This window comes from Polypterus senegalus, chromosome 10 (assembly GCF_016835505.1).
Source record: "Polypterus senegalus isolate Bchr_013 chromosome 10, ASM1683550v1, whole genome shotgun sequence".
Classification (NCBI taxonomy): domain Eukaryota; kingdom Metazoa; phylum Chordata; class Cladistia; order Polypteriformes; family Polypteridae; genus Polypterus; species Polypterus senegalus.
In genome coordinates, this window is record NC_053163.1 from 101,392,307 (window position 1) to 101,405,212 (window position 12,906).

Here is a 12,906-nt window from a genome sequence, read left to right on the forward strand (position 1 = left end):
CCTGTTAATGGCAATATTACAGCAACACTCACTCGTGGTTTTTGACACAGAGGTCGGTGTCTTTAGAACTAATGTCCCTTTAACCTCAACAAAGTGCTTTGATCATGTCTATGATGAGCAGTGTTTTGTATGATTTGTGGTTCTGGTAAGTAATTATGAAGCAGGGAAAATGATAAAAACATCAGTATTGCATGTGTTGTAAGTGATAGGCTGCTATATTCCAATTAAATTGTTTATTAAACACCCTGAGCAAGGGAAAGGTGCCATATAAATATAATATAAATAGGTGCAGTGGTGGCTCTGAGGCAAGGGATCTGCACTGGCAATCGGAAGGTTGCCGGTTCGAATCCTGTAAATGCCAATAGGGACTCTGCCCTGTTGGGCCCTTGAGCAAGGCCCTTAACCTGCAATTGCTTAGTGCTTTGAGTTGTGAGAAAAGCGCTATATAAATGCAAAGAATTATTATTATTATGTGTACATACTATTCAAAATTATTAGGCATTTTAGATTAATTATTTTATGTATTCTGAATTAATTGTTCAATAGAAAAGAGGGTATTTTAGAGATGCAAACATTCCTTTTGTAAAAAGTAAAGCAATACAGTAAGATATTTCAATGCCCTTAAAGAAAGAAACTAACAAATTAAATCAATCTTTTTCCAGTTATAAATATGAGATCTTTGTAGGCATAAGGCCCAATGCTTGATTAAGCAAATGTAACAAAGAGGTGCTAATGATGAATGACATCATGTGTAGGTTGAACTAAAGTGACTAAATGAAACAGACACACATGTGTAGAGGGGATAAAACTGGGCAACAGAGTACCACACTAAAAAGCTAAGATTTTGGAAGATGTGGTGGTTAACCTGTAAATTTTACACCGCGGCAAAAAAACATAGTGAACAGGCACAAGATTGTAATCCTGCATTATCAAGGTTTCTCTCTGAAGCAGAAATCTTAGGGCATTTTTGTAATTGGACGATGTCCAGTAAGGCTGTCAACTTAGAACTGGCATAACCCACTGGAACTCTGGTAAATCCAGTCCAGAAACGTATTATCAGAAATGGTCTTCATGGAGGAGATCAACAAGTCATTTGTCCAAGGCAGAAATAAAGCTAAATGACTCACTTACACGTGAAAACACAAGAACTGTGGTAGAAAAAAATGTCAGGTGATCAGGACTGAAAAGTCAAAATTGTCCATTTTTCGCTCTAACAGAAGTCTATTTGGTCATTGACAGAGAATGGTATGTGGATTAAAGACTACATGCTAAAGTGAAGCATGGTGGGGGTTCCTTGTACTGTAGGTTTGTGACTACATTTCCACAGAGTTGATGATTTGATCAAAACTGATGGCCACTTCACTGCTGAGAAAATCAGGCAGATTCTTGTCCATCATGCAGTATCATGAAAGACGTATCTGATCGGTTCAAGCTTCGTTCTGCACCACAACAATGACCCAAAACACAAGGAGTAAATCATGAAAAACTATCTACAGCACAAAGAGGAACAGGAAATCCAACAATAGATGATATGGCCTCCATAAATCCTTGATCTCAACATTATCAAGTCCGTCTTGGACTACTTGTAGAGACAGAACCAACCAAAGACTGCACTAGATCTGTGACAAGTTCTCCAGGAGGCCTGGAACAGTTGCCCTTCAGAAAATGCATGCAAAAATAGAATTGCTCCTGTTTTCAAAGTCTTACCAAATATCAGAATCATTTAAGATTTTCTATTTCCTGTACTTTCTAGTATGTATATTGATTAATAAAAGCTATCGTTGAAATTATTTTTGAAAGCATTCCCACTTTATAGCATTTTCTCTCAAGCATGTAATACTTTTGTATAGTATGGTATTTATTCAATATATAAAGCATTTACTTATGTGAGAGTGCAAAAGGTGATTCTGCAAAGAACTACACAGTACAATATACCTAAATATACGGAGAATAGTAAATGGTGTTAAGGAATTTGTAATTCCTTTGAAAAAGGAAGAAGTCTAATCTGGGATTCAAAGGCTGAAAAATGGTACTAATTTTCTTGTACTCACTGCCACATGCAGGTGGAGGGGCTGAGAAAACCTGGGGCAGAATATTATACCCTACAGAAGCAATCACCCACCATCTTAACCTTGAGCGTCTATTTTCCTGTGTCACTGGCTTAGAAAAACATTATGTCTACATAGGAAGTGAATACGATGAGTTGAACAGCTAGTAGATTTATTGAACAGAGATGACAAACCTTGGCTTCTGGTACTGATCTCATCCTAGTATTGAATTTTACCTTCCTTAAAAAGACTGTATGTGGGGGTTTCACTTTTTTTTTCTTTTTTTTTTTTGCGTGATGTAAATCAGCCTTCTTTCAAAAACCTCTTACTCCACTGGGAATAATTACTTTTCCTTTCACAGACTTCCCACAAGCACAATATGGCTCAAACTGCTGTGGTACAATTCAGATTACTAGAACTGGCTCATGTAAATTTACATAGCATCTCTTAATAGACCCCACGCCAAACTGAATTAAGCAATGCTAACAGTTTTTTTGTTGTCTCCTCCTCACGGTTTATTTTGATACATGAATAAACATACACTGAAATGTAACTAAAAATACTAATCTGTTACAATGTGGATTTTTAATAGGCTGGTGTATGGATTTTGACAAAATAATTAAACGGTTTTCACTAATACCTGGGTTTTCAGTTTTACTTGCTTTGTTAGCTAATCAATGCTCAAATAATATATATTTTAATGAAAAAAAAATTCTGCCTTTAAATTTAGATTTGAGGAGTAGACTGCTCAGTGGGTGAGAATGAAAGGATAATGTAAATCTATTTGAATTTATTCAGCAACTACACAAAAATCTGGGCAACTGGGACAGCCAACACTCTCATGGTTTCATAACTTTACTTTAGTATTTTCAGCTCTACTAAATAAATGCTTGGAGGCACTTGGAGTTCTCCAAGAGTGAACAGGTTCAACAAATTTAATATCATTCAACAATCTTGGAATTATAAAAACTATTGATTATAAGAAGCATGGTATAAAGATGATATTGTTATGTCTCCAAAATTCAAATTAAATTAGACCTTGATAACAAAAATTAGTTCTATTTCTACTATGCTAGGTTGCCAATATTCTGTAGTTGAATCATAGTTATTTTTCACAACAGCACAAAAGAACCCCCTGGCTGTTAGCTGCAAGGATTTGTGCTTCTGTCGGGTAACCAAATGCTCCCCACAAGGCAATGGCTTCCTACACGGCTCAAGTGTAAATCAGCTTTGAAAGCAGGCAGGGAATCTTGGAAAGGTCTCTAAGTGCCACTTATTCTGTGAAACAAAAGAGAATGAGTTAAGAAAAGACAAACTCACCCTCAGAATTTCTTCCACACAGCTGGAGTCACTCGACAGACTGACCTGCAAAAAACAGAATAGTTATGATTAGAAAGAAAGTGCATTTTAAAAGAAAAGTGGCCAAAATAAAAAAAAAGTAAAAAAGGTAATAAAACAGATTACGTAATGTTGTAAAAAGAAAAAGGACAAAAAGCTCTAGCTAAACTCAGAGCTTCCTGTTCATATAGCAAGTCTCAAATGGCAGAGCTTACTGATTGTCTCTTAGGATTTCCTCTAGATTCTTAAATGAGGGTACCACAGAAATTATATTTTAGTCTTATTAATTAGACTTTGCTACCCATTGCCCTTTTCCTTATCTAACTTCTATTAAAAAATAACATGTTAAGTTGATGAGATCAGTATTTAAAAATAACAAATTGCAGTTAATGATATTCTATGTACAGTACTAAATGTGTGCAGATATTTTTCACATATTTTCAGTAAAAAGAGTAGGTTGCAACAATTTGCAAATTTATTTTCAAGTAAATATTAGAGACACAGTGGTGAAGTGGGTAACATGGCTTCCTCCCAGTCCCAGTCTGTGCCTGTGTTGAATTTTCCTGTGTGGAGTATTGTGTTATCTTGAGGTACCTCCATAATTACCTCCTTTCCAAAGCTGTGTCAGTTACTTTGAATGCCAATTCTGTGCTAGCCCAGTGTCGATATGTGTGAGTATGTACTGTGATGGACTGGTGATCCATCCAGTTTGGTTTCTTTCATTGCACCCGAAACTTCAAGTATAGAATCCCTTTCACCGGACACTATAATTGGATTAAGCATGGTCAGTTAATAGTTGAATTAAGTAAGTGAATTTCTATTACTATAGCAAAAGTATACTACCAATAATAAGTGCAACAGTTCAGAAATCCCAGATATAATAAGTAGACTAAAGGCTGTGCCTACTAAATCTGCCTGTGGCTGGACTACCAGAGAAGCACACATTTTTATTGTAATAAGGCTGTCATCAACTGAAGTGTGACATTGCACTTAGGATAAATCAATATAAAGGTTATTGTCAGGGTTGCAGGCTTCATACTCTTCACAGGAAAATCTACACATTTCAGAAATGTCAAGAAGAAGTATCATGAGCAGTGAAATACCGCAGGTTAGAAGAGTGAGCGCTGTCCGTTTTCAAACTACAAACAACAAATTTTTCAGTAGCATGTTATGAATGATGAAAAGCCAAAACAATGTCAAAAACTACTACTACTTTCTGTTGTAAAAGATGGTGAGGTTTTATCAAAGTTACCTTTCAAGATGTTATAGCAAATATTACAAAAACAGACAAACTGACTACTGTAAATGTATTCACCCATCAGTCACACCAATGGTGCTTTAGATTGTCTTCAGGCTCATTTTTGAAGGTGCTCCAGGGATTCAAAGTTAAGGATAGGAATTACCAGGGACCCAAGGGTACAATACAATCCCAGTAGTTAGGTCATGATACATTAATATTGTGTTCTTACTTACACATTTTTCATAAAATATCAGCCTTTAAGTTGTTTGTGTGATATTTTTTAGTTGGACTGGTTAATGAAGGGTTATCTGAGGGGAAAGCAAAAGGAGGTCATTTGTCATTAGTTGGAATTAACAAAAATGAAGAGACCAAAGAAAATAAAAAAAAAAAAAACTCTTCAAAATACGGACATATAAATAAAAAATAATAAAAAAAAAAAATATCAAACATATGTTGAACAAAAAAATAAGCCACACAGTAAGGCCTAACCAAGTTCTTAAAACGCTGACCAGAATATGATGTGCTAATGAAGAACTTGCATTTTGGCTCACCATCAATTTAAATAAATGTATTTGGTTTGATTCTCATATTCCTGACCTTGTTGTTCAAATGCTAACTATACATTTGTTTTGTCCTTTTGTTTTTTATATTTAAACATCTGCCAATGCCATTAAAAACAGAAATCATTTTGAAGTTTTCTTGCTGGGCCAACACTCGATGGATGGTGTGTCATAGGTATTACAGGAGAAAGAGGGTGATCAGTGTCTCACTGATCTTCCATCATGAAATTAGAGTGATCTGGGGGCAACTTTGTCAAGGTAGTTATCAGTCTTTCTTGTTTCATCACTTATTGCAATATTATCATATTATTTAGATTCAATATACTTAATTAAATTCAATTTACTTAATGATGACCATGATAATTTCTAACTTTCTGGAGGCTAGATGTTGCACTACTGAACTCAAAATGCACCAATTTTCTGGATGCCTTACTGGTTTTCATTTGTGTCTTTTTACTCTTCAAGTTAGATAAAATACCTTTCTTGTGTGAAAAGAACTGCACTAGGGAGTCGTACAGATAGTCATTTTGGCAAGCTGGCCTGTAAGTGTTGTCAGATCCTTGCTTACAAAAAAGGGCAGTGATGGTTAAAGCCCACATGGAGCACCCTTGGTGTCTGGAGTGCACACCTCTTGAGTTACCAGAATGGTGACCCTTGCTGTCCATAGCGTGAACAGACCAGAAAGGTCTGGAGTGCTTGCTGCTTCAGTTATATACACTGCGCCCCTCAGTGTCCATAGTACGCATTTGGTATTATTAAACTGTGTGGATATAGTGAGGGAGGGCCCCCCCTCTGTGTCAGGTGTATGTGTCCCTTCATTTACCAAAACGGCATCCCTTTGTGTTCACAGCAGAAAGTGGCAGCAGTATTCCTGCTTAACTTGCAGAAATAGCGCCCCTCGGGTGATGGCACCCTAGGCATCAGGATATGTCACCTAATGGATTGACCAGCTATGCTAATAAGAAAACAGGAAATCTCTGGGAATTACCTGAGACAGAGGAGGAAGTGCAGAAAACAATCAGTAAATCTTTGAAAACTGGCACAAAGGAGCAACCGGTTTTGGCAAAAGTGAGCAAGGTGCCCTCCTTACATTACTCTGGTCTGCAGTGCCAGAGTTGCTTACTTCTCACTAGAGTTCATTGTCATGTACAGGGTGGATGGAAGGCAGCTTAAAGACTCTAGTGATGGCAATTACCTGCAAAACCAGAGGTGAGCGCTGTATTTTAATGCCATCTCTCTTCCTCCCTCTGCAGAATGGATGATTGATGGTCATTCCAACACTGATGTCACTTCCATTATCTGCCCTCCTGGGCTAGCCTCTTCCTGCCTAGAGTCCATATGACCAGAGGTTCGGCCATTTTGAAATTTGTTCTACAGTGAGATCTCATCTGAAAAGATGCATCCGCAATTTGTTATGCATATTTTGTATTTCTAAATTTTATGGGGTTACCAGTGTTGTGCCCCAACTCTTTGATGTTGTCTTGTCTCTTCTTTACAACATCTAGTTCTAGATAGGTGGAAGAGAGGTATTATTGTTAACACCTGCTCTGCTGTAAAAAGAGAACTGTTCTTTAAGATTGAAAAATAATGCCCAACTAAATTATATGACTAATGTATTTGTATTGCTTAATTCAGCAGTTTATTCACTGTACTCTCAGGTGTGGTGCCAATTCTTGTTAATGCCTGCCATATACAAAAGGCGACATCAGAAAGATTATCTCATTGCCATGTTTGATGCTGTATGATCTCTTTCAATGCAATGTGTAATGCATTTGACTATTCCAGAGCCCTGCCAATAAACACATTCAAGCTTTGTTTTCTTCGAGCAGTGACAACTTGCAAAGCATTGAATGGTTTCACCCTTGGAGATAACATCAACTGCAAGGCATTGGGCTTATGCTCATCCAGCAAAACAACAAAAACAAGCAACAGAAAAAAGAGATGGTGGAGTACAAGAATGGTGGCATTGCAGGTTTTATTAAATGCTAAAAAGAACACAGAAATCAATTATAATGATAGCAGTTTATCATTAAAAAATATAGAGATCATTAAAAATGCATTTAAAACATTTTTATAGAATTAGATTAATCTCAAGCACAATTACACCACATAGATCACTGCTTCAAAGTTTAATCAAATAGATTGAAACTCATCATTGAATATTTCCAATTAGTATTACCTGGTAATATAGTACATTCTTCAGTAATTGCATTCTGGGAGGACAATCATTCTTCGCTGGCGATAAAATTGCTTTAGAGTAAGTCAGCCTTGCTGAGATAACGGCTTTGCTTGACTCTGAGAGCCAAGTTAAAACCATTTGCTTTTTGTACACTCATGAAAATTATTCCTGTGCAATAATCTAAAAAAGCTTCAACTCAATACAACTTCAATCAGTACTAGAGCTGTGGCAATGAGGGCTGACAGGGCTTATTATTATAGCAACAAGGTACAAGGAAGGTAATGTTACTATTTAAATCACACATATCACAAAATAAATATAAACTAGTGTGTCACTGAAATAAATATATCGACTTGTTTTAACTGTAGCATAAATAATGCACATAAAAAATTTTTTGTCTTCAGGTAAAAGTAGGTAGTGAATAGCGATAAAGGGACTAAAGATGCTTCATTTTGTATAGACTTTAGATATTTTTCCAGTTGGGTCTTCCATGAAACACCAGCTTTCTCTTACAATCTAAAGACATGCCTTCAGGTTGCTTGGTGATTCTAATGTGGACCAGAAAGATGCGTGCATGAGTGTGTTCTGCAAGACTGAAAAGAAGTTTTTTTTTTTTTTTGCAAATTTAGTTAAAATTAAATAAATGAATATACCACATTGACACAAGTAATCACACCTAGATGAAGCACCTTTGGCAGCGATTATAGCCTGGAGTCTTCTTGGGTATAAAAGGGCAAGCTTTACACACCTGGATTTGAGGATTTTATATCACTTTTCTCTGCAGAACAACTCAAGCTCTGTTAGGCAGGATGGAGACCATCAGTGGACAGCTATTTACATGTCTCTCCAAAGAGGTTCTAGACTCTGGTTGGGCGACTCAAGATCATTCACACGGTTGACCCAAAGCCACTCCCGTGTTGTATTTGCTTTGTGTGCTTCGCATAATTGTGCTGTTGGAAGGTGAACCTTTTGCCTAGCCTGAAGTACAGACAGCACTGCAGCAGGCTTTCAGGATAAATCTGTACTTTGTTCAGTTCAGCATCCCTCAACTCTTGACTAGTCTCCCATTCCCTACCACTGAAATACAGCTCCACAGCAGGATGCCACTGCCACTATGCTTCATGGTTGGAATGTTATTGTGTTGGTAATGAGTGGTGCTTGGTTTCCTCCAGACATGACACTTACAACTGAGGCCAAACAATTCAATCTTGTTTCAGAGAATAATCTTTCCCATAGTCTAAGAGTCATTTAAGTGCCTTTTTTACAAACTCCAAGTGGATTTTCATGTGTCACCTGGCCAATCAGAGGAGTGTTGCAGCAATGGTTGTCCTTCAGGACATATCTAATTTTTTCTACACAGGTTCTCTAATGCACAACCAGAGTGACCATTGGGTTCCAGGTCTCCTCTCTTACCAAGTCCATCCCCACCTGATTGCTCAGTTTGGCTGGACAGAGACCTTATCAAACATTTCTTTGAGCCTTTGTAACACTTATAAAAGCAGAAGGGTTATTCATCTCTGTGCAGTGTGGGATATTGACATGATGGTAAAATTACTTGTAATTTAAATTGGTTACAGGTCTTATTCTAAATATTTAAAATGAAGAGGAAGCCACGTCAGATCTCTCTAAAGTGACATTTTGAAGGTAGGTCACATTGCAAAGATGAATAAACACTTTACTAATGCTTTGCAAGTGTTATGAATACCCAAAGAAGTGTAAGCTAACGTCTTATTACATAATCGTAAATAAGTTAATAGATACATTTTTGTGGTACCTAAACTAAAGTGTTACCCAAACAACAACTCAGGGGCACATATATGATGTAAAATAAAGTATCAAAGTAACAGAGAGAAATTAAAGTCTATATCCTCATTGGGTCTAATTAGCCTCCATATTCCTGGCAGGATGTATATAGTATTTTACTAACTAAAAAGATTCAAAATACCTCTTTGCTTATTTTCCTTTACCTTATAACTCACAAGCTTATAACTGTTGCCAGCTGAACATTATCCATCTTTCTTCTAACTCTGAGTTCAAAGGACTTATGGTCAGAAATGCACTTTTAAGTTACCAGGAATCACTTCTGATCCTGCCCTGAGAATAATTTGTAGGGTAGACTGTTGCTGTGGTACCCCTGGGGCTATTCTCCTACAATTCTCTCTAAAAATCCTAGTTATTTATGCAACTCCAGACACCAGTTCCTCATTAAAAGATCAGGAACCCCTCTAGATCACCTGACTAGCATAAAGGGTAGAAAGAAGGGTGCTACACACACCATGTCAGGAAGCCACTGTGTCATTGCTGCATAATTTTGATTAATTGATTGTATTATTTGTCATGTGAGTCTACTGTATATCTTTGTTTTTATGTTTTTGGTGCTGTATGCATCTGCATATCCTCTTGAGATTAACAAAGTTTAGTCTAATCATATATGACTTAATCTAATCTGCCATATTGGTGAACTTCATTTATATTTCTAGAATTCTACACTTTCCTTCAACTATTTTATCATCCTCTTCTGGTGACGCTTAATACCAATATGTCTATGTAAACGATCACTACCAGTGTATTTTTAAATGGGCTATTTCTCACTTTTCTCAGACTCCCTGAAAATATCTTCAATCCCAGACCAGGCCTGGATTCTAACTAGAACTCAAGGCATATAACAAATAAATAATGGCAAATAAAAAAAAATAAGTCAAGGAATCACTCAGTGCACACAATGTTGCTGCTATAACAGCCAAACTGTGGTAACCATTTTGATTCAGAATGCCAGTCGCTCCTTGCAAATCACAAACTCTGCCTCTAGCCAAAGAACCCCAGACCATCCCAGTTCCTCTTCCATGCTTAACAGTTGGTGTCACACACTGAGGTACCATCCTTTTACCAACTTGATGGTGTATAAACACTCCGCATGATGAACCAAAGATTTCAAATTTTCATACATCAGTCCATAAGACTTTCTTCCGGTCTGCAGTATTCCATAGCTGGTAGGTATTTCAATGCCTCCTTTTGTCCTTTAAGGAATGGCTTTCTTACTGCCACTCACCCCATCAAACCTGCAGCACAAAGTCTCCTCTCCACAGTAGAAACTTAGAGTTGCTTTTTTTAACCACTGCATGAAGCTATTGAGCTATGAGGGGCCTATAACACAAGCTGGTGACCCTCAGAAACTCGTCTTCTGATTGGGTTGTGACTTTGGGTCTGCTGGATTTCTTCCAGAGTTTCTTCCAGTTTCCAATTGCCTTTAGATTGTGTAGGACACCATAATCACTGACACTTTAATTTTTTTACAATTTTTTGCAATTTCTCGAAATGAAAGGCCTGCACTTCTAAGGGTAATTAATGCTCTGTCTAATTTCTTTTGTTAATTGCTGTTTTGTTTGCCATTATCACTAGAATTTACAACTTTCTACAGTATTATATTGTCTGAGTACTACTTCAGATAGTGTAGTAACATGTTTTTAAGTAATTAAAAGAAGTTGGGACTCCTGTGCAAATTGTTTGCTTCAACTTGCAAGGCTTAATTTACTTTAATTGCAGCAGAACATCTGTAGGTTGTAAACTATTAGTTGTTCCGTGAAGAAGTCCCATTCTTTTAGTTTCTGCTAACCTAAACTTTAAATTTAAACCTCTGGCAGTTTACTGCTTACCTTTTCACCATTGTAGGTAATTCATTGCATTTCAACTGATTAAATATGAAGGAAAACTGGATAAACTAAGGTGTTCTAAAATTTTTTTACCTGTAGTGTAGACTATAGTGCCAAAGAATGATATGTCATAAGTGCAACATTATCGCATTTGTTGTCATACTGTGTAGATCTGTACATTGTACATTTTGTAGGTTTTGGTAAATTTGCATGTGTTAATTCAGGACATTACACATCTAGATGTGCAGAATGGATGAAATTATACGGATGAACAGTGGTAGAAAAAAATTAATCGAATAAGAAAACTCAAAAATGTGTTTTTAGTCCTGCAGTTTAAACAAAATGTAATGTACAGTATATTCCCAATATATCCTAGCTTGAAGCAACAATCTGATCCCCCCGCTACATAAGGCTATGCCAAAATTAGCCTTTGTTTATGTTGTTGTGACAACTAATTGATAGATGAACAAAGTCTTTAAAAAATAATTTAATTTACTGCAAGTACAAAATTTCAGGAGTCTTAATTAGAAGATGCAAATATTCTGATCCTGCTTAACAGATGATAAAGAAGACTTCAGTCATTTGCATTACATTCAGAAAACAGTGTTATTTTAAAAACTACTAGGCGGATGAACCCACTGGGCACAATGAATTGTACAGTTTCATGCTGTCATAAAAATATCAAAGACTTCCACTACAGAAATGTATCTGTAGAAAAAGAAAGGAAAGCTGAACTGCACAGTTCAAAGCCAGGTGTGGAAATGATACTTTCAAAATCTATTACTGTGTTATCAGTCCTGAAGGGGTCAACCTTTATTTGTTTCATTTTCATTAACATCTCAGCTTGATATGGATTATATCTATAAGGATAGATCATCTATTAAATCAGATCAAACTATTTACAGCTGAGTTGCATTATCCAAAGTTTGCCCAACAATATGCCAGCCTCAGACGATGTTAGATTTCCATGGTAAATTAACACTCTTTACAAAAGGAAATGTTGGCTTACCTATCCTGAAAGGAACCTTTTTTAAGGACCCAAAGCCATTGGGGTCTGCTACTGAAGTACAAATCACTGGGATATTTAAATCTTGTCATGCTAGTCCAGTCTGTCATGTGTGTGATGAGTCTTTTCCTTCTTTTTAGTTCTTTTCCTTCTTTTCAAACTGAGATCGACTGGCTAGTCATAATCGCCTTAAAGGAAAATGAGGATTTACTTCAGTTTTCTTTTTATGATTTTTCTACTGTCAAAGCTTTCACCCTGGTGTACTTCAACAAAGCTAAAGGCAGACAGCAAATAAAAAATTCAAAACGGCTCATAGTGGATATGTGGGGTGTTGTACAGACAGAATATAATAGAGGAAAGCAACACAAATCAGTCAATCTTCATTTTACACAGAACTAATAACATCACAAAGACACTTTAATCAACCAGTTATATATATATATATATATATATATATATATATATATATATATATATATATATATATATATATATATATATATATTACAGTACAGTAAAAGCAGCAAGACGATCATTAAAGAGATTTGGGAAAATGGTCAACTTGAATTGCCACAGGACAAGTACAAGAATGACAGTTTTTAAAATGCAATAGAAATAAGTTGTGTCTTCTGCTGGAGTTTTAACTTTAAGACATAAGGCTCTTCACAGACAGGCTCAGTCAGAACTGTTGGAGTTCTCATCTAAAGTTTCCTAACTGTCTCTTCGCTTCAGTTCAGTTCCTGCTGAAGTTTAAATGAATTGTACTTTTGCAGAAGAAACCATACCTACAACTTTCTGTTCTCTCCACATTTCATTCAATTTTAACTTTAAGTTTGAATGACAGAGCTTACTGTATCTAACAATATCTTTACAGTACTGCTTGTG

General features: G+C 36.3%; 1 protein-coding gene across 1 annotated transcript in view; it reads right to left on the minus strand.

Moving 5' to 3' along the window:
* The window catches only part of LOC120538213 (AF4/FMR2 family member 2-like), a 475,516-nt gene that overhangs the window by 127,883 nt on the left and 334,727 nt on the right, over window positions 1-12,906 (minus strand). The window contains exon 4 of the mRNA XM_039767668.1: window positions 3,369-3,413. Within this exon, the coding sequence (XP_039623602.1) occupies window positions 3,369-3,413 (45 nt within the window). The remainder of the gene's footprint in view (window positions 1-3,368; window positions 3,414-12,906) is intronic.